Source organism: Acomys minous (assembly GCF_964271855.1).
Source record: "Acomys minous genome assembly, chromosome: 12".
Classification (NCBI taxonomy): Eukaryota; Metazoa; Chordata; class Mammalia; order Rodentia; family Muridae; genus Acomys; species Acomys minous.
Genome location: NC_140493.1, coordinates 7,892,674 through 7,914,560, shown reverse-complemented (window position 1 = coordinate 7,914,560; position 21,887 = coordinate 7,892,674). Strand labels below are relative to the sequence as shown.

General features: G+C 42.1%; 1 protein-coding gene across 4 annotated transcripts in view; it reads right to left on the bottom strand.

The window, feature by feature from the left end:
• The window catches only part of NELL2 (neural EGFL like 2), a 355,587-nt gene that overhangs the window by 109,033 nt on the left and 224,667 nt on the right, over positions 1-21,887 (bottom strand). For all 4 annotated transcript variants that reach the window (XM_084747853.1, XM_084747854.1, XM_084747856.1 and 1 more), the window contains exon 14: positions 19,158-19,283. In XM_084747853.1, coding sequence (XP_084603979.1) covers positions 19,158-19,283 — 126 coding nt within the window. The remainder of the gene's footprint in view (positions 1-19,157; positions 19,284-21,887) is intronic.

Here is a 21,887-nt window from a genome sequence, read left to right as displayed (position 1 = left end):
TGCAAACCTCGTCATGACCTTGAATCCTTAAACTGTCAGGCCATGGACCAGCACCTTGGGCGTTATACTATTCATCCTTGTGAAATGGGTATGTCACCTTCCTTGCCTAATTCACAGGTTTTTGTGTGCTGGGGAAGATCCTACAGTAAGAAGACCACTGCACTTCCCTGCCACATACACTACAAGTCTCTATGGAGGCCCCGGAGGGTGGGATAGGCTGCTGGCCTGTTCTCTGGGAAAAGACTCTTTTATGGTTCTTATTTTATCCAATACATACAATCGATCAGTATGCAGTATAAAAAAGTACCAAGAGACCAAACAAACAAAAATGTGAAAGATTTAAATAATCAATTCACAAAGGATAAAAGACCAATGCACACATGACCAGACAATGCCCACATGGTCCAATTAAACAATGATACAAGACAGTTAATTCTGTGGAAATTGAGAGAACTTTCAGGAAGGAGAATAGAGAAACAGCTGTTCAATGCATAAAACTCTCACTGATACAAAAATAGGTTCCAGAGCTTTGGTTCTCAATCTTCCTAATGCTGCAACCCTTTAAAACAGTCCCGCATGCTGTGGTGACCCCCAACCATAAAACTGTTTTCATTGCTACCTCATAACTGTAGTTTGGCTACTGTTGTGAACTGTAATGTAAATATTTTTGAAGATAAAGGTTTGCCAAATGGGTCTCGACCCACAAGTTGAGAAGTGCTGTTCCAGATGCTATTGTACAAATCCGTGTCAACAGATTAACAGGACATGTTACATTGTGCACTTAAAATCTGCCAAGAGTAGACCTCATGTTGTGCTCGCTCTACAATTATAAATGACACTGACTGAATCTATTACCAATCTATTTGTCTGTCTACTACTTACTTCTCTTAGACTGATGGGCGAATGGAACATACTTTTAATACAAGAATTCAGAGAACTAGCCCTCCTGATATGCTTCTAGTGGGACTGTAAATTGGCACAAACTTATTGTCCAAGGAAAATTAAGGTATGTAGAATCTAGGCCTCATAATTCTAGCAGAACTGAGGTCTTAAGAAAAGTTCTTAGAAATTCATGTATCATATATGATATATAAGAGTGAAATTTCGGAAAGAACTTCAATTTGCAACCACGCATGACTGGCTAACTAATTTTGGATTATCTATTTTAGGGAATGCTGTGATAACATGGAAATGCATCCTATGAAACAGCACTGACATAATGAGTTTTCATGATAAACTGATCACCTCATAAGACTTAAACATGCTACAACAGTGCATTTCCAGTCTTGTGTGGACTGCTGACTACATAGATATGAGTTAACACTTCACTTTTCAAAAATTAGCAGAGCTATCTCTAGTAGAACCAATAGAAGATTTAGGTTTCCTTCTTTGGGATGTTCTATATTTATTGCATTACATGTATGGAGAACAGACATATATACATCCGAAAGAAGTATAGGTATTAAGAAAATACAGTTCTACGAAAGGCCAAATGTAAACTTACATGTTAAAGTAGTGTTTCTAAATTACCAATGTCAGGCCTCTGGGTTTTATATGTTTTCTATTTTTCACATGTCAGTAGGGTTTATGTTAATAAATATTATCCCAATCCATTCTTCTTACACAGCTCTATTATACTCATAATAACAGATTTTGTGAAACAGAAATGAGAGTTCTTTGCTTCTGCAAATACTTAAAATACTGTGCAAGCAACTAGAACACGAGGGAGACTTTCCAACTGAAGCAGCAGCAATGAATTCACTGAGCAATTTCTCATCTAACCATGGCATGTCTGAAAGATGCTAGAAAGGATTGGCATGGGGAGGCATGTCTGTGGTAAGGGTCCTGCACCCATATTTGCTCCTGATGCAGAAGGCTATCCTACCATGAGGGTCTTGCACTTGGATTTGCTCCTGATACAGAAGGCTATCCCACCATGAGGGTCCTGCACTTGGATTTGCTCCTGATACAGAAGGCTATCCCACCATGAGGGTCTTGCACTCGGATTTGCTCCTGATACAGAAGGCTATCCCACGTCCAGTGACTCGGAAGACAGAAGCTGAGCAGAGAGGGGCAGCCTCATCACAGACACATGCCTGTGTCATTATGTTTCAGTCAAAGAAAAAGCCATACAATTGGCTAGGTTTTACAAAGTCCAAGGAACTTGAACAAGAGACTGGAAAGCCTGACAGAGAGGAGCTCACTGTGGCATGTAGCTGGGTTTAATTTTGTGTAGTACGTTTGAGATAAAGTCTAGGCAGCATCACTAAAATGAAGAAGTCAACATTCCAGGGCTGAGAAATCGGGATCCCCTCACATAAAATAGGCAGGTGCTGGAGCTGGGTGTGACAACAGAGGAAACATCTTCAGTTAATGAGTAAGAAAGATAGAGGCAGAGACTAAATGCACTGTCCTTAATGCATTCGCTCTTTCTTTAAAATCTGAAAATCCTATGCTTTCACGCCTTCTGGGGGCTGGGATTGGCAGCCCTTGATTGACAGAACTGAACGTCTGCTCACACACATTCATTCAGTTCTTCTCAGGAACCATCCCGGGACCTGCAGCAACTGGTAATTATTACAGCAGAGCCAATGCACAGCCATGGACCCCGCCCTTGTGGAGCATAGAGCAGATACATAAACATGGACAGGAAGCACCAGGAAGGCTTCGTATGTATTTTTGTTTAAAAGAATCAGCCAGGAAATAACCAGAACCATAGTGAATGCATAGAGGACACAAGGGGCATGGCATTTAGGTTAAATCCCAGAGGGTAAGAGTCAAGTGTAGAGGCACAGAGGAGACATGATTTCCAGGGAAGAACAACAGAATATAGAACATTCCTGAGACTGGAGAGAATGAAGCAACCTGTGAGGAATGACATGGCATAGGGAAGGCGAGAACAAGAGAGACTGGGGTTGAGCATGCAGGGCTGTGTTGGAGAGCCACCAAACAGTGACAGCAGGGCATACCACGGACCAGGATTTTTTTTTTTAAATTTTTTTGCTGTCACTTCTGCATAGAACAGGTTGGTCACTGTGAGAGAAAACATGAAAAGTCAGTAGAGCAGGGAGAACAGTATGGTGCCTTAGCCTTGTATAATGAGAGGGAGACAAAGATGGCAGCCTGGATTTGAGATTTTTAGTTTAAAATCTAAAACCATGGGCATCTACATGAACTCTGTGCGAGGAATGAGTGAGGGCTAATGGCCGATCTCTCAGCCCATAGCTACAGTAACTGAGTTGGACATGAGGAAAGCATGGGGAAGGCTGGGAGAGAAAAGTTCATTATTCTTAATGCCAGCCTGCTTCGTGGGTACAGCAATCCACCAATCCACCCCATAGTTCAATAGACCTTCATGGCTAGCTGGCTAACCATTATCTTATAGCTACTGTGGGAGACATTTTAAATTCTTACTGCTTTTAATCCTGTAAAGATGGGTGTAATTTTTTTTATTTTATATTCAAGAAAAAAAGTGCAGTGACATTAGTAAGTAGTCAATCTTCCCAGCTGGCAACTGGTAAGGCAAACCGGAAGCTTCCCAACTCCAACCAGGTTAGTTAACACATCACATTCTTTTCCCTCATTCTAGCCACATCATCATTTACACTTCTATGCAGACAAATGACAACCGCATTTTTTTTTTACAATTCTGTTACATGCAGAATTCTTTCATTACCTTTTTTACATTAATAAGCAAGGGCATACCACGGGCCAGGTCTGCTTTTGAAATTACTGCAGCGGCTTCTGTGTATAGCACAGATTGGCCCTTACACAGACGGGCACCATAGTAGATGAGTGATAAATAAGTACATTCCTACCTCCCTTGTGAGTTATAAGTCTCCAGGAGCCCACATTTTAGTTATAGTTGTGCTGAGCACATGTCTTTAAAGCAGCATTGTAAAAGCACATTTAAATGGCGTGCCTCCTGCCACTATAAAGTTCTTACATACACACTGACTCATCTAGACTTCGATCAGAATATGAGGTGATGATTACTATTTTAACTTTTGTTCTCTGGATGAGGAAATGGAGTCCAGTGACTTTCTGAGGGTCATGCTGACAATAATTCTGGCTGCACAGCCAGACTCGAAGCCAGGTGATAAATGACTAATTTGAGATGTTACATGCATTTCGTTGGCTTTCGTTCCTTCCCATGTAAGCTGGGAATAACACAAGTGCTGATGTAGAAGATGGTGACAAGATTAAGTGAGAAAGTGCAAATGAGGGGCCTGACACCCTTAGCCCTTCTCAGTAGTTAGCATGGTGACTCGGGTAAAAGTGCACTATGCCTGGAACATGAAAATGGTACCCCATGTGCTTTTGCACATGGTCATTCCCATCATCTGGAAGGAATCAGAAGCCAACAGAAACCAAGGAAAACGAGAAGGGCTGGAGAGTGGAGTCTGTAGGGAAGTCCAGCTGGGAAGGGCCCCCGATGTGTAACCTGAGAGAAATGGGCCTGCGGATGGTGGGACACAGTGTGTCAGGGCTCAGCTTCATTCTAGCCACAGTGTCCTATCTGGGGAAGGCTGAAAGAAGAGAGCAGCCACTGTTCACAGTCCTCATTTGAACTTGAACCCTCTCTTTACACAATGAGATAACGTAACCAAATTATTCATTATCCAAGGCAGATTTTTATCTATTAGACAGGGATATTTGCTACCTGGAAATCTAGTACTTAGCAACAATGTAGGCATAAGATTATTGTGTAATCCTTGTCTTAATGTAACAAGGAAAAAGCAGACGTCCAAGGTTGTGATTTACAGAAGCTGCAGAGAAGCAGCGGAAATCTGGACTGTTGTGTGTAGTTGTGGATCACTGGATGGACAAGGGGGAGTTACCGAAGTTCCTACAGAAGGAGCTGGTCCATGGCATAGGAATACAAAGTTGGCGACAAAGCTAAAATCACATGAAAGAGGCAAAAAGCTACAGGAAGTGAGATAGCAGAATTTGTTTTGGTGTGGTATTTAAATGAGAATGGAAAGCTTAGTGACAGTCACTAGAGGGTGGCACTATTCGAAAGGATTGAAAGGATTAGGAGGTGTGGTCTTGTTGGAAGAAGGGTATCACTAGTGGGGCTTGGAGGTTTCAAAAACCCATGCAAGGCCCAGAAGAGGATGTAGTGCTCAGCTACGGCTCCACGGTTTGCCTGCCTGCACCATGCTCCCACGAGATGAGCATGCACTGAACCTCTGAAGCTATAAACAAGCCCCCATGTTTTCTTTCATAAGAGTTGCCTTATGTCCGAAGAGGAGTAGAGGAGACTTGGTGTCCAGCAGAGTCTAGGATGGGTTCATTACATGATTCACGAGCCAGAACCGCATATTCTTCTTTTTAGACGACCTCTTCCAAAAGAACAACAAAAATGAAGTGCATCTGGGATCATCTAGTCTTTTTCAAACTTAATGTATATGTGTATATAAGGTAGTATTCAGTGAATACTTGGAAAATGTACAAATCTTTGATCCATACCTGTGCATGAGCTGTATTCTTCACAGCAACAGAGCTCGGTTAAATGCAACTGCAAGTAGTTTGTTTTAAAGTTGTTAAAGATTTTCTTGTAGTTTTTTCTTAATATAAGTGCCTGTTTTACTTTACCTGTTACTTTTGTTAAATAAAGTTTGTATGTTGCATTAAAAAAAAAAAAGAGTTGCCTTGGTCATGGCATCTCTTCACAGCAACAGAACACTGAGTAGACACTGAATAAGAACAACAGAGGCTTGACTGAGACACACCCATGGGAACAGCAAAGCTTAGGTTAATATAGTGCTTTGAACAGTAGTCAACCTTTTATAAATGCTGTAACAATGTATCCGACTTCCCTTCTCTCCTTACCCCCTTCCTCCTCCTATTTCTTTTCTTCTTCCTTTGTTGTTGTTTTGGTTGTTGTACACAGTCTCAATGAGTACCCTGGCTGGCCTGGAACTTGCTATATTCAGAGATCCACCTGCCTCTGCCTCCCAAGTGCTGGGATTAAATGTGTGTGCAATGGAGGACAGCCCTCTCTACATGATCTACAGAGACTTAAGTGGGAGTCTGCCCCAGTCAAGAGGAGATGAATTCAAAATGGAAGCAGAGACGTCAGGCTTTTTTCCTCGCTTTTATAGTGTTAGTTATCCAAATTGAGGAACCCATACTTTTTAGCAAAGATAGTTCTTAAGTGTCTGTTAAGGGAGAGGGGGCAGCTTGGTGGTGTGTAACTTAATCCCAACACTTGGGAGGCAGAGGCAGGTGGAATTCACCTGCCAATCAGATTACTAGGTCAGATCAACCCTGAGGATGCCAACATGTCAAGTAACACAGCTCCTTTCCCATAAAAGAGTGGGGGAAAGGGGGAGAAAGTGACCATTTGGAGAAGGTAGAAATTCAGCATTTCATCATCTTCAAGGTATTCATGAGCATTTGGGTTGACTAGGAGTAAAGATGGAATATGCAGAAGTAAGCAGTTTTGGCCAAATTGGTCCATTAACCATTATCCTAGTTTGGCTTCTGTAAGAAGGCCTCAGGACAAATCCCCTCTCTACCATCTGGCTCCAAGGGGATGATGACTCCCGATTCACGGTGATCCTTTGTGGGATGACCTGTCTGCAGCCTTGGGACTCACCAAATGCTGCACAGAAATGTGGAAATATTTAATCCTATAGGGGGAGACATACCACCCTGCAGCTAGGATAATTGGTCTGCAAGACCACCCCCACCATCTTCCCATCTGCATCCCTAGTACTGGAATTACAGGCATGCACTACCACTGTGCCCTGCTTTTGACAGGGTGCTAGGGGTTCAACTTCTCCTCCATCTTTCATGGCAAAGACTCTACTCACTGAACCATCTCTCCAATCCTCAATGCAATTTTTAAGAAAAAAAAAAGAAAAAGGAAACAAAACAGCTTGACTCAAAAGTCATTAGTGTCCAGTAGTTTTCCTGAAGCTTAATTCAGTGTTACTTGAGGATGTGGCAGAGATGTGACTTATTTAAAAGCCACATGTTTGGCACTGCCTGTGTGCTTAGATCCCCATGTCTTTAGGCAAACACATTCCAAGTCATCTATGAATCACAAGTTATAAAGTAAAACCTGCCTGCTTCATGTGTTAGATAGGTCAGGTAAACTGGGAAGGCAGCCTGGAGAGGGAGACTCTGGTATTATACATGCACCAGTTTTCTCTGTGGAAACACTGAGGCTGGGACTGTGGGAAAGAAAGGTGGGCTGTCCCTGTGTGCGCTCTGATGGGCTGTGGTAATGCTGACCTGGGTCTAATGCAGAATCATCTGGAAAATCTGGCTGGAAGTCCAGGTTTCATAATGAAATCTTCCAAATGTTTGAGTGTTGGATCATTAAAATACCCCCAAAGCCAAATAAATCTGCACAGGAAGCCAACTGTGGCCCACGGATGCCGTGATTTGTGGCTCAGGCGGAGTCTTGCTGATGTGGATCCTTTCTGAATTCAGATTTACCCTCCAACCCTGCTTTCTGAAGATATCACACATTCCCCATAGCACCCACATCCTGAAACTCAAGGCCACTGTGTCATCTGTGTAGGCCAGCCCCACTATTAAGTTAAGGATTCTTTTTTAAAGGAGGCAGACACGGAGTATTCTCTTGCCATCTGAATTTCCCATGGTTGAGGTAAGCCCCTGTCCTATGTCTGTGTGACTACTGTGTATTTGTGTTACTTAAGATAAATGGAGCTAGAAATTAGCATCTTAATATTTACAGCAAATGACAAAAAGGCAAAAGGCAGTCAATTGTGAGTGTAAGCAATCTGAGCATTCCAGAATGACCAGTTCTCCTCAATAACCAGAAGGAAACGGGCACAGTGCATCCCTTTAAAATATAGTTGCAGAGAACTCAACAGTGTTATCTAATAAGAGCACTGTGCCAGTTTTTATTCCCATTTTTATTCTGTTCCCATTATAGCAATTAAAAGCCAACAGCTTAAAATAGCAGAGGCTTCTACAGTTCTGCAGGCTCGGCGTCCTACACTGGGTGGCCTGGTTGAAACCAGTGTGCACAGGCTGTGCTCCTGAGGCCTGGGGCGAAGGCTGTCTCTGGCTTTCTCCTGCTTCTGAGGCAGCCTGCATTCCTGCTAGGGCCCCTCTTCATCTTCACTTCTGTACTATAGCTCCCGAAATTTGTGCTTCTCTCTGACCACAGCTTGGAAAATTCCTGTCTTTTAATGACTCATGATGATACTGGACCCACAGAGACAATCCGGGATAATTCTCTATTTTAAGGTCCTTAACGTTACTCACACCTGAAAGGTCCCTTTGCTACGGAAAGTCACAGATCCACGGGGCTGCAGATGAGGGTGGTGTACATGGCCGGGTGCACTAGTCCTGGGTTCAGCTCTCATGTCACTTACTTAGCATGATTCCTCCCATGGATTTAAAGCAACATATAATAAGTGTAATATTCCACTAAAAGGTGAGAGATTGAGGCAAATTTCCCAAGAGCATATCCAATTGTGAGCAGAACAACTCAAACTTAAGGTGCTTAAGTAAGATGTCAGGCAGAAGCTAACGTGCCACAAATGCTCATGGGGAAAAGAGGGCCAGGGAGAGCATGTCAATTGATTTGGCTAAATTAGCAGGACGCTGTGAACCTTATAGTTGCAGTTGTGTTCTGTTTGCTTTCTGCTGCTGTTGTTTTGCCTTCTCCACATTTCATGGGTGGATGGCTGGATGCATTGATGGACAGATGGACTGACGGCCGGAAGTGCACGCAGGAATCTGTGTGAGGCATGTTTTTAAAACAGGCCTCGGTTCGTTTAAAAAATGCAGCTGTATTCTGAGAATTTGGAAAATGACTTTTCATTAGTCCACACTGAAAATCTACTTTCATGGAACTCCAAGAGTGACAAGTCTTCTGCCTTTTTGAAAGTGAAAGCACTGTCCCTTTAATGGAGGCCAGCACTGGCTATGTAAAGTACAGTCGATTAAATAAACAAGTTTCATTCAGAGAGGAAAACAACAGCACACAACAGAAGCAAAGCACCAACAGTTCAACATAAACCTTCCTCGGGACTTCAGAGATGGCCTGAGTGTTTCAGGAACCATAAACCATGCCTTGACGTTTCTACGAGCCCGGCTTTATCTCTGGCAACTCCATCCTCACTAAGATTACAAGAGACAAGCCACCTGTCATCCTCGTCTTCCTATTTCTTAAACTGCTTTCCCTCAGGTCTTCATCTTCCTCTCTTGAAATATCTATTCATCTTTTAAAACCCGTATTTTTCTTCTTAAGATGTTTATTTTGTCATAAAATATATGTTGATCATGTGCTCACCCTCAGCTCCTCACAGATCTGCCTCCACCTTTCTGCCCAGCCAGCTCCCTCTCTGTCTCTGTCTCCATCTCTCAAAGGAAAAAAAAAAACAAACAGAAAACAAAATGAAAATAAAACCAAACACAAAGACCAATAATACAAAAAACAAATAAATAAACCAAGGGAAAACCAAGCAAACAACCAACCAAACCAAAGAGAACGAAACAAAAAACACACGAAGTCTTTTGTGTTGGCCAATTATTCTTAGGCGTGGACTCTTCCCTGAGTACGGTTGATATACTTAGAGTCACTCAGCTAAGGAAACTAATTCACCGCGTCTCAGCAGATGCCTAGATAACCTACAAATAGCCTCTGTGAAAACCTTAATTTCAATGTCACTTAGTCAGTATGTACAGGCAGGATTCCACCAGACCATCCATGGCCTCCCCTAGACTCCCACAGTACCCGGGCATGTTTCCTAGTTACTAATGGTACTATGCTTAATGATGATGTTGACTTAGATAGGATTTGTTAGATAGGATGATAACCCTACCAGTAGCCATATCATAGTCCTGGTGGAAAGAAAAGGAAAGAAATGGACAGCATGAGTTTTCCTTTACTACACAGTCCTTAATAGACTTTTAAAGCCCCAGCTTTCTTCTCTCATTCAGCTTAGTGCTGCTTACTCATGCTTACCATAATTGAGGGAGTAATTTCTCCCATACAGTCAACACATATAGTAGTCAGCCTCTGCTGTAGCCTAAATAGGCTGGTATGCAATACTTTGTGAAACTCCCTCTGCCCATAGTGTGGGCTAGACCCAGTGACTTGCTTTTAAAAGCAATAGACTATGGAAGAGGCACCAAATTGCCAGGTCTGCATTAAGGTGACAAAGTTAGTGATTTCATCTTGTTAGCAGGCTCGTTCCTGTAGCAGCACTGATGGATAGAGAAGCTTATTATATTAGAGGGTCCATGCCATGAGGTGAGGAGCTAAGGGCAATATACTCTCAGGTACCAGTGGGGAACTGTATCAGTCAACAACAAAACAGGTGAACTTGGAGCGAATGCTTCCCCGCTTCTTCCAAACACCTTGACTGCAGCGTGAGAGCCCCTGACATTGACCACTCAGTTATGCAGTGCCTGGGTCCTCAGGATACCAACTCTGAAAGGTGCTGTGTCCGCTGCTTAAATTTCTATGCTTGGTATTCTCTGTTATATAGCAGTAGACAACTAGACCAAAGGTATTGTATTTAATAAAATAGCATTAGTTAAGCAAAAGAAAATCCTTTAAAGTGGAACAGAAAGCAAGAATTAATCACAAAAATAAGGGACAAAAGAAAGCCAGCAAAACCTGTCCCTCATCCAAACCATGAGGACATGCCACACTCAGCAGAAACACAGAAGCACAGTAAGGATTTTGATTTAACAAGAAAACTTATTTCCGGATACCCAGTCTATGACGTGTATCTCTGGATACCCAGTCTATGACATGCATCTCCGGATACCCAGTCTATGACGTGCATTTCCGGATACCTAGTCTCTGACGTGCATCTCTGGATACCCAGTCTATGATGTGCATCTCCGGATACCCAGTCTATGATGTGCATCTCCGGATACCCAGACTATGATGTGCTTTAGCTGTAACACTGCTGAGGTGCCCTGGGCTTGGAGAGGAGAGAGGACAGCAAGATCAGGCAATGTCACCCCCCACAGGATTAGACCAGCAACTGAACTAGGAGATGTACTCTGCCATAAAGTGATCAAAAGTACGAGGGAGGGAGAAAGTCTGAGAGTCATCTGTCAGCTCTCAAGAAGGGAAGGAAGGTGTCTGTTGCTAAGACACAGCTATTGTTACACTGCTAGCATGGGTGATCTTTGTATTCCCCATGTGGATTTTTAACTCCATGCCTCTCACATAAAGAAACCTTGAAAGATCGTTCAAACAATACACATCCATCTGGAACAGGACTGATTTAGGGTTCAGTGGCTAACCAAGGCAAAGTGGGTGAGACTTGCTAATGAGGTCACTCCTGTCATCTGTGTGCTCAGTGTGCAGGTGGGCTCTCAGAGAGGCAGGCTAGCATGGCAACAGAACTCTGAAGATCAAACTGTAGCCAGCGAGGCTGGAGGTCTGAGCTGGAGAGGACAGCTGTGCTGTCACAGAGCACAGAGGCTCTGACAAGCCCAGAAACTGCAATATCTGAGCCCTTGAGCTTCCTCCACTCACTGACAGATTCCAAACAGATTCCTCCTGAGCTTTTCATCTCCCACCTAAGCTTTTAAGGCCATTCCTTTCTGAGCCCAGTGCTAATTGTATGCATATACATATGGGTTTCAGAAAACAGGTAAGCATGTAGCCTTGGCCGCTTGCTAGCTGTGCAGATACATTTCCTTTCTCCAAGTTCTTACGACTGTCTACGGTTTCCTAAACATCAACCCTTCCTGGGAACTATGGTACACGCTATCACGGAAATGCTTCCTGGATAATGCTTTTTAGTTTATACTGTGTGTGTGTGTGTGTGTGTGTGTGTGTGTGTGTGTGTGTGTATGTGAAATGTTCTGTAGACACCAGAGGAAGACACACAGTATCTTTTATTACTTGGTGCCTTTTGCCAGGAAAAAGCTTCTCTCACTGAACCATATGCTTGGCTTTTCACCTATGCTGTCCAGCCAGTGGGCTCCAGGGTCCAAAGCTGGATGCTAGGTCATCACGTCCATGCCAAGCTCTTAATGCAGGTACTAAGGATTCTAACCCAGATCCTCGTCTTTGCAGTAACCACTTTTACCCACTGTGCTCCATTTCTACCCTCAGGTGATGGTTTTTAGAAATAACTTGTCATCATTAATTCTTTTAATCCTGGGGCATAGTAGTTTAATTTGCTTTGTAACCTTTGTGTTTGTATTTTAAGTTATTTAATCATAACTACAAAGAATAATAATATATAGTGAGCTACAGGAGGCAAATGAGACATCGTTTTGCTTCAGGAAAGATATTTGTGAATTTTCAAACCTAAATGTTCTGAGTTTCATGTCTTATGTAAAGGTTGACATTTGCTTAATTTATTATAGCTTGCAATGTCAAGAAAACATGATATGAAGTGATTAGTCAGGAAAATGTTTTCTAACAGCCACGGCAACTCATAGCCAAATGAAAGGACTGTCTGACAGCAGGTTGCTGGGATTCCTTAGAAAAGAAATCCATACGGAGGAAACCAGGCTCATCAATCTATCTTCTGGAGACCGAACCATGTCCCCTAGTTCCCTAGTGGTTTACTTCTCTACTCTGGGCAGGTGTGTGTCCAAGCAGGGGCCCGGATGCTTCCATCTCGCCTTGGTCCAGCACTGGGTCTCCACAGCACCCGGAGCATCCCTATCTTAGGAAGAGGTTTCACTCCTTGAGGAGATGCTCTCCCTTTACACCTGAGTTTCTTTGTCTTTTTTTAAAGTCTCTATTCATAGGTACCAAGTAAGCACAGCTTAATAACTAACAAGTTAGCCAACCTTCCAAGGAAGCTGTCTACTTTTTGAAATTAATGACCCACTTTAAAAATAACCACTGAAAAGCACTGAGACAGAAGGATCCCAGAGAAATAAAACATTTCTTCAAGAACATAGTCTGTCTAACAACAATAGCACCAATAATAAGGCAGCTAATGCTTGTTCAACATCTTTCCCAAGCTGGGCATTTTATATCTAGAATAGCTTTATCTAGGGCATTTTGTGAAAACTGATATACTCATTTCCACTTCCTGTAACTCTTTTCACAAAGGACTTCTTGTGGCCTCTGCCCTCTATGCCACTGCCCCACAACTCTCAACTCCTTTACCATTTATACACTAGTAATTACCTTGATACAGACACACGCGATAAATTATGTATCTTGCTCAGGAATTGTAGCTTTGATAAATTTATTAAGGAGTATTTGCAATAGCTAATGATAATATATATATATATATATATATATATATATATATATATATATATATATATACACACACACACACACACACACACACACACACGGTTTTTCAAGACAGAGTTTCTTTGTGTACCCTTGGCTATCTTAAAACCAGGCTGTTCTTGAACTCAAAGATCCACCAGTCTCTGCTTTGCAGGCACTGATATTAAAGGGTGTGCCACCACTGACTGGCTCAAGATAATATTTTGAGTGTTTAATACAAATTACTTTCTCTAACAATTGATAGAGAATTTTTAGAAATACATATGGCAGCTAGTTGAGCACACAGGCATGGCTCAGTAGTGGCTTGTATCCTTGTCTGTCTCGCAGGAGCTAATCATTGGCTGAGTTGACAAGAGCATCCAAGATGCTAAAAAGGCAACTGTAAGAAAGCAAAGTGAAGCCAACTTACATCACAATCAACTTCCCCACTCTGTCTATATAGTGAACACATTAAATAAGCCCAGTGGACAGAACCCGAGTGCTCATGTAACGGGGTCTGTTGCACTGACCATGTTAGATACTAGCAGCGACTGAGTAACCACAACACGTCATGAAGTGAGCACAGGAGAGGAAACACTGTGGAAAGTTAAGTGCTTCCTTAGAAACAGCAGCAAAAAGGGCAGCAACAACAAAAGTCAAATGTCTTCTAGAATTCTCTGTGCTGAGGTACATGGCATGGATCAAGGCCAGCAGCAGAAGACCCCAGGACAACAGGAGTAGCCACAGCCAGGAAGTGTGCTGAGTAAGCATCTGCAACAGGGACTTTGGGGGCCCCACAACCAGAAGCACGAGGTAAACTAAGATCAGCCTCCTCTCTCTGTCTATTTCTCCTTCTCTTCCCCCTTATCCTTCTTTTATTTTTACAAACATGTACGTTAAACACACTTATACAGATGAAATAACAAGTAGTCTAAATCAGAATTTTCTTCCGTGTTTTAATGATAGCTATGATTCTTTTTTTGTAATTTTATTATTTTGTTGTCATAGTCGTTTAATTAATACTTCATGGCATGAAGGATGAATGTAATTTTACTTTTCCATGTATGTGCCTGGTTATCCCAACACATCTAGTAGATAGCGTCTTTCTTCATTGATCTGTCAAGCCTGTGCTGTCATAGATTAAGAATATGTGTGTGTGTGTGTGTGTGTGTGTGTGTGTGTGTGTGTGTGTGTGCACCCCGTGCTGAATTATAGGCACATGCCATCATACACAGACATATATTTAAATATTTAATATGGTTTAGGTCCAACTATTTTCCTTTATAGTTACTTTTGGTGTCTTTAATTTTTTTTTTCTGGGGGCTGGAGAAATGGTTTAGTGGTTAAAAACATTGGATAGATTTCTAGACGACTCAGGCTCACTTTGCAGCACCCACACGGTGGCTCAAAGTTACTATGTTTGTAACTAGAGATGCAGGTGACCCAATACCTCTTCTGACAACTGCAGGCATCAGGCACGCCCACGCACACACATGTGCATGCACGCGCACACAAACATGTAGGCAAGCAAAGGTGCATTTATTGCAGAAAGAAGAGCAAAGAAATTAGTTTGAGGTGTATCCTGGTGAAAAGGTCTCCTTTCTATCAGCAAAGGGTAACAGAAGGACACTGGGTAACTAAAGGAGTTAAGAGAGCATCACTCATTGCACAGAGTCTAAAGACTGGCATGAAAGCAAGCAGGAAAAGTAAGAAAATACTGTGTCATATAACTCTGATCCGGGATACGAATGCAAATTTCTCAACTTAGGCATGAGCCTAGCCCTTAGTACCATGCAGTGCTGAGTTCCAACAGAGAACTGATGATCCATTTGAAAAGTAATGAAGGATAACATGCAGTCAAGAGTCCCTGGGAAATAAATCATTTCCTCAAAAGGATAGTTAGGCTGTAAGAAATATAGTAGCAACCCAGACCCCTATCCCAAGGACCCCCCCCCACCACAGCATCCGTCTGTCCCCTGTAGTGGCGATAAACAAGTTGTCAGCTCTGACAACTGCTGACAAGTGGGGAGGCAGCCTTCCCTGTATGACAACCACCGTCCTACAGGGACAACTGACTTCCTAAGCAGGGTAAGCTATGGCTTTGTGGTGCTTTTCATCAGCCCATTGCTCTCATCCCCCCTGCTTGCATTCTAAGACCCACGTGATGTTAGGAAGGTTATGGGCAAACAACCACAACATAAACCCTTTCTCATTGTAACGATCAATCACAGGTATAGGAGGATTCTCTGAGCCACAGGTCTCGCCACTCAGGTGTCTATCTTTCAGTAATATAAAATTCTTGGTTTTATCTTCATTTTTCAGATGTTTTACTTTTGATCTATTTATTACATACAGCCTGGACATGAGGGGGACTATAACAGAGACTCCTAGTAGCTGGGGCTATAGAGACTGAAGAGGACACCCACTAACTAGATGAAACTCCTAGTGGAGACACCCACCTACAAAAATTTTGACCCAAAATTTACTCTGGCTACAAGATGTGCAGGGATGAAGATAGAGCAAGGATAGAAGGAATGTCCAGCCAATGCCTGGCTCAATCCAAGATTGCACAGGCTTTTCTTTTGTTTCATGTTGCCTTTTGCCATTCAACTCCTGGTAGGCAGCCAATGTCAGAGAGCTTCATGGCCTCATCTGAGATAGTCCAGAGCTTAGAATAGATTGCCCTCAAGAATTTTTCTGCTTCTTCAACCTTAGCAGCATAGAGAAAACCTAATTCGAAGTGCTTGAAGTTTTCAAATGCTCAACCAACCATAGGAAGTAGTTACTCTGTCATACAAGATGTCCACACTAGTAGCTATGTGAGGGTCTCAAAACAGACAGCTTCCTGTATCAATTAGACCTGGATGATAAAGCCATATGTATTGCTTTTGAAGTATTTTTTAAATGCCTGCAATGGGTTTTCAGTTGAGACAGTCAGCTCTAAGTGTCTTCTGGGTATAGTTAAAAGTGCCATTTCTGTTAGGCAGAGGACCCTTCAACAGCAAGAGAGAGACACACACAGGTATAAAACATATTCACAACTTCAGCTACAAAAAAAAAAAGTGAGGAAGAGAAAACTTCGGAATTCAGCCACAAATCAGGGATGGGGAGATGGCTCCAGAGTGCCACAGACACTCACTTCAGGTTACATCAATTGCAGCAGGATGTGCTAGTCACTAAACTCAGAGCCATTCAACTGCAAGCCTTATCAGAGAGGCTGAGTCCTCTTCAGATCTCACAGTGTCTCCTAAAGAGGGATATACTAGATGGATTTAGACTTAAGACAAACCCAGGGAGCAGGTTCATCTTTGAGCCTTTTACACAGAGGCTGTCAGTGCAGAAGTGCTGTTGGGGTCTGGCCTAACCTTGTTTTCAATGTACTCACCTGACTCTAGATAAAAACTTAAAACTATTCACACTGCCCCAGAAACCCAGCTTCTGGGCACAGCAATAAGTGATTAAGCCGGTAGACTGACTTACAATAGATGGGAATTTAAGGGCCAGAAAAGTTTCTCCTTCGTAAAGTAAGCAAAGCAAATGTGTTAGTTGAAAAGGCCAGTGCCTCATTAACGAACCATGTTCCTGTCCTCTGCCAGGCTTTTAAAGTCTTGGCTCTTCTCTAATCAGCCCAAAAGCCTTAGCTCATGCAGCTTGTCTGAAAATGACCCCAGCTTTCCTCTGCACCCTACTGAAAAGACACTTTATCCATCTCATGAGATGCTCTGGGATCATAAGGGAAATTCCCCCTCAGTGGTCAGAAACAAACAGTGGTGGGCGGGGCTTCATTTGAAAGGAACTTGCAAACACATAAAACAAAACAAAAAAACAGAAAAGAAAAAAAAAAAAGGAAAAAAACCAAAAGAAACCTAAAAATGCTATCCCCCAATCTGGCCTCTAAGTCACATAGAGACAGCACACTGTGGAAGCCTAAATGAATGGTGTAGTTTGGTGAATCCTGAGGCCAACTGTTTATTTCTTAGAAGAGATGGCAGTAACTCTTAATAGATGCTGCCAACCCTCTGTAAAAACAGTTATTACCATTTCCCCCTCCATGTGCCAAAGACCACCTAGCAGAAACCCCAACACCAAGCATAAGAAGCTTGACCAAGAGACTCCTCAAACATACAGGCTACAGCTATTGCTTTTGGATGGCCCCAGAGGTGGAAGCTAAGTCCCTAGTGCTGAAAACATCATTCATTTTAGACAAAGCCTGGAAGCCCCTGAGCTGGAACTGGCCTGAATGTCTCTTCCCTGAGCACTACCTATGTGGTACCACAAGGCACCAGGCATGCTTCCAAAGGAGGGACACAAGCAACAGCCCTACTCAGCTATAGTGCCTGTGACCCACTATAATAACCACTGGGAGATTCTTCAGAACATCAGAAGGCAAGGCAAAATGTGGATGAGAAAGCCTGCCGCCTGCTTGCTGTAAAGGTGAAAATAACAGCTAAAGAGTAAAGATACTTGTGAGGTGGAACGAATGCTCCCATGAAGCTCAGTGTGAGGATTGGGCTGTCTGCCTACTGCCTGTTGGCCAGGGAGACTCCTAAAAAACACAAACCATCTCCATAGCTCCATACTAAAACTAAAGGGCAGGACCATATTGCTGAAACACTTTATGTTGGATGTGAGACATGGAGAAACCAAAGTGGACTGATCTAGAAGCTTCTTCCTTGCTGGCTAGCTCATGTAGTGCCTAGAGATGCTACATGGACCGCTGGGACAGAACTGTCACCAGTGGACCTACTCCACTACAGACCTTTGAGGTATACTATCGGCATAACAGGAAAGGGGGACCACATGGTGTTATAATGGCAAGAGTGTTAAGACTGTAAGCTACTATTTTCCATTGGGATCTGAGGTCTGATCAAATTCCCACAGGAGAGAATTCCCACCAGGCAGGGTAAATCCAGTGACAAGCCCATGTCTAGGGAGGTCATAGGCCAGTGTCAGGATGATACTACTGTTTGTCTGTTTGTTGGTTTCTGCTTAATGAGTATTATGCACCTATCAATTTGCTCTCGAAATTTTGTGTTTATGTCTGTAAGACTATTGTTTATGTCAGCTTTGGTCAGAAAAACTTCTTGCAGTGAGTGGTGGCTAGTGTATATACTAGCTAGTGTACATAATTATTTCTACCAAACTCCAGAAGTATAAGTAATTTTGTTGTAGCACAGTGGTCCAAGGCCCACAAGTAAAAGAAAATAACCAAATATTTATACCATTCCTTTGAAGACTCAGAGACCATCATGGAGAAAAGGGGCAGAAGGAAAGTAAGAGCCGAAGAAAGTATCAGGAGTTGCTGCACTTCAGAACAACACCCATTACTACCTTTCCCAGCGTGGCTGTGCGTGAGGCTACAGACCCTCAACAGTAGGGCTGTTGAGGTTCTCTTACAGGAGTGTTCAGGGAGAGAGATTAGATCCACACTTGAGAATCCAGCTGCTCTCTCTGCACCTCTGTTCCAGCAGCATATAACTCTATTCCAGATGCAGAACTACAGCTGCTCTCAGGAGGTACCAGTGTGTATGAGATGGGGGTTCTATCTATGCAAACATGGGGACCATCCGTGCTGCAGGGAGACTTCTCAGTGATAAAGCTGCGTTGGAATCACCTGCTCTCCTGTAAATAATCTTCCAGTCATGCTTATGTAGACCACATAAACTCACAGGCTTCCTGAGCAAGACTTGGCTATAAGTGTAACTTTGGTCTGTAGTTAATGCCCTATGAAGCTGAGCAAACATGTGTTCATGTCTCCCAAAGTAAAGGTCATGCAATACCAAGTACTCTGTTCTTCAGAGAAGACTCACAATTAAATGCTAAATCAAGTCACAATGATTTCCATTTTAAGTTTTGTTATGAGGAAACATTTGTGACATGCTTGTCAGAAATTTTTAAAACATTTTGAAAACTGAAAGAGACATGAAACACTATTTCAAAGAGGCCCATTTACCTGTACATGAGTAATCATCGATCCGGATGTAGCCAGTTTTGCAGATGCACATGAAAGAGCCAGGCGTGTTCACACACATGGTGTTCTCACGGCAGTAATGGCGCCCTTCTGCGCACTCATCAATGTCTACAAGGGAAAGAAAGGGCAGAGGTCAACATCGCCGATAGTCCAGAAGTTCCCTGTGATTTTCTTTGACAAGAAGAGAGGAATAACTACTAATTGAACTGCATTTTGAAAGAGCATTCAAAAATATCTCCTTTAATAAGAATGTTTGATATTCACAAGACAGAAAGCATATGAGCTTTTATGAGCATTTCTTGCCACAGTTTCAAATAGGTCTGCCAGTTTCAACTTGTATCATTATGAATAGCTTTTGAAATATTCAATGCATTCATCTACTTGTGTTTGGTAAAATGAATCAGAAATTATAGATCAGGTTGCCTTAGTATCCTGAAATCTTCAGTCACTGAGTCAACTGCTATCTTTGATTCACTGGCTATTCTGTACACCTTGGGGAGGCCTTGAAAGACATAAATAAAGTATTCACTGTACACAGAACTTGAAGGATCCCACTTGAAAGTAAGAATGCAAAAACATCCGTTTATCAGAGATTCTAACAGAGCAACAAGTACCCTACTGAGTGTCTGAATACAGACAGGATTACGACGTGAAGAACTGATACAGGTCAGGAATTATGAAGTAGTAAAATGTAATAAGGAGCTTGTGCATGTTAATTCTCACCTTCCGTTTTGAGTTATAAAAGCTTGTGGATGTTAAGACATAATAAGCAAGGGTATTAATTGTGAAGAATGTGAATTTTAACAATAAAACCCCTGTATTTAAGCGTGTCTTTCTACACGGAACCTAAAGCACTTACTGAGTACTTGTTATTGGGAACCTATACTTTGAACTGAGGAGATGGCTTGGTCAGCAAAGTACCTGGTGTTTAAACCTGAGGAACCCAGTTCAAATTCCAGGATGTGTAAAAGCCAGAGTGCTGTCACACATCAGCCAAGCACAGAAAGACAAACACCATATGATATGGAATCTAGAAAGGTTAATATCACAGAAGTTGAAGAGTAAGATGGAGTTACCATGTAAAGAGTGAGAGAAATAGAGACTGGTGATCAGTGGGTTAATGTGACAGTTAGATAGGAGAAAGAACTTCTGTTGGATTGCTTCACTGTAGAGAGACTGAAGATAACAATAAGGAACATTTTTTAAATGCAGAAATTATTTTGAAAGTTTTTATCACAAAGAAATGTTTGACAATATAAACATATCCAATCATATGTAAGTATTATATAATGGATTTACATATTAAAATATTACTTGCTATACCATTAACATGCACAATTCCTTTTGCATTAATGCATCAGGTTAAGTTTAAAAGTAAATATATATATATATATATATATATATATATATATATATATATATATATATATAAGCAGTAGATGAGAATCTCTTCCCAGCCAGACCCTGAAATCTTTCCCCAGGGCTCAGCTCTATGAGTCTGTCTGATCCTGGTTCTGTACCATCTCCTAGTCCTCAGCTATAGCCCAATTCCTACACCCTGCTCCGTGCCTAGGCTGCCGACCCCTGCCTGTGCCACCTTGAACTCCAGGACCCTCATTCCTTCCTACTACCAACAGGACCCTTCTATGTCACATTGAACCTCTCCACACATCCAGATCATGTACGTCCTTCTCTAGGGTCTAGCTGGGTGAGTCTACCTAGTCCTTCCCTACATAAATCCTACCCAAGCACCGTATCTATCCACAAACTCCCATGTTAGACCAACATGCACATCCTGCATGTCAGCCAGCTTGTGTCTACCTGATTTCATTCTACCTAAGCCATATCCAACCCTTAGGCTCCACCCGTTCACACATCCTGTGTTCTGACCCAACTCGTTCTGTACATATTAGACACAGAATTAACAACTGTTGATCTTAGCCAAAAGGCTGAGAAGTGATACAGGGTTAACAAAAGAAACCTACATGCCAAGATTTCATTGCAAAAGTACAAAAAAAGCTATCAAGGCCGTAACTTTACACAAAAATCCATCTGACCCTTAGAAATATGTTCACCAATGAGACCTACCCAGATGAACCCCACAATTTAAAAGAGCCATCAAAATGTTTATCACATAATTCACGAATTTTAAAGAAGGCACACAGAAAAAGTTTAATGAAAGAGTGTAAATGAATGATTCACACCCAAGACAATACAAACATAAGGCTTATGGGCATGGTGAAGACAGTCCCGAAGTTAAAAATGGAATTCAGTAAAGATAACATTGAAGAATACTCAAGCTGGAACAAAACCGAGAATATAAAACCCAATAACCCAACTACAAAACTCAAGGGAACACCTTACAAGTAGAATGAAGCAAGAAGAAGACAGAATATCAGGAATTGAAGACAAAGTACAGAATCTAGTCAAAATAAGCAAAGAATAAGATTTTTAACTAAAAACACAGAAAAGAAACATACAGGGAATGTGGGACACCATGGAAAGAGCAAACCTTAACATTATAAGAATAGATAAAAGAGAATACCAGGTCAATGTCATAGACCAGATCTTAAACAATACCATAGGCAAAAACTTCCTTAAACTATGGAAAGACATACCCATACAGACGCAAAAGGTACAGAATACCAAAGAGCTAAGACCAAACTAGAAACTGCCCATGTCAATTCATTGTTAAAACACTAAGGATATATT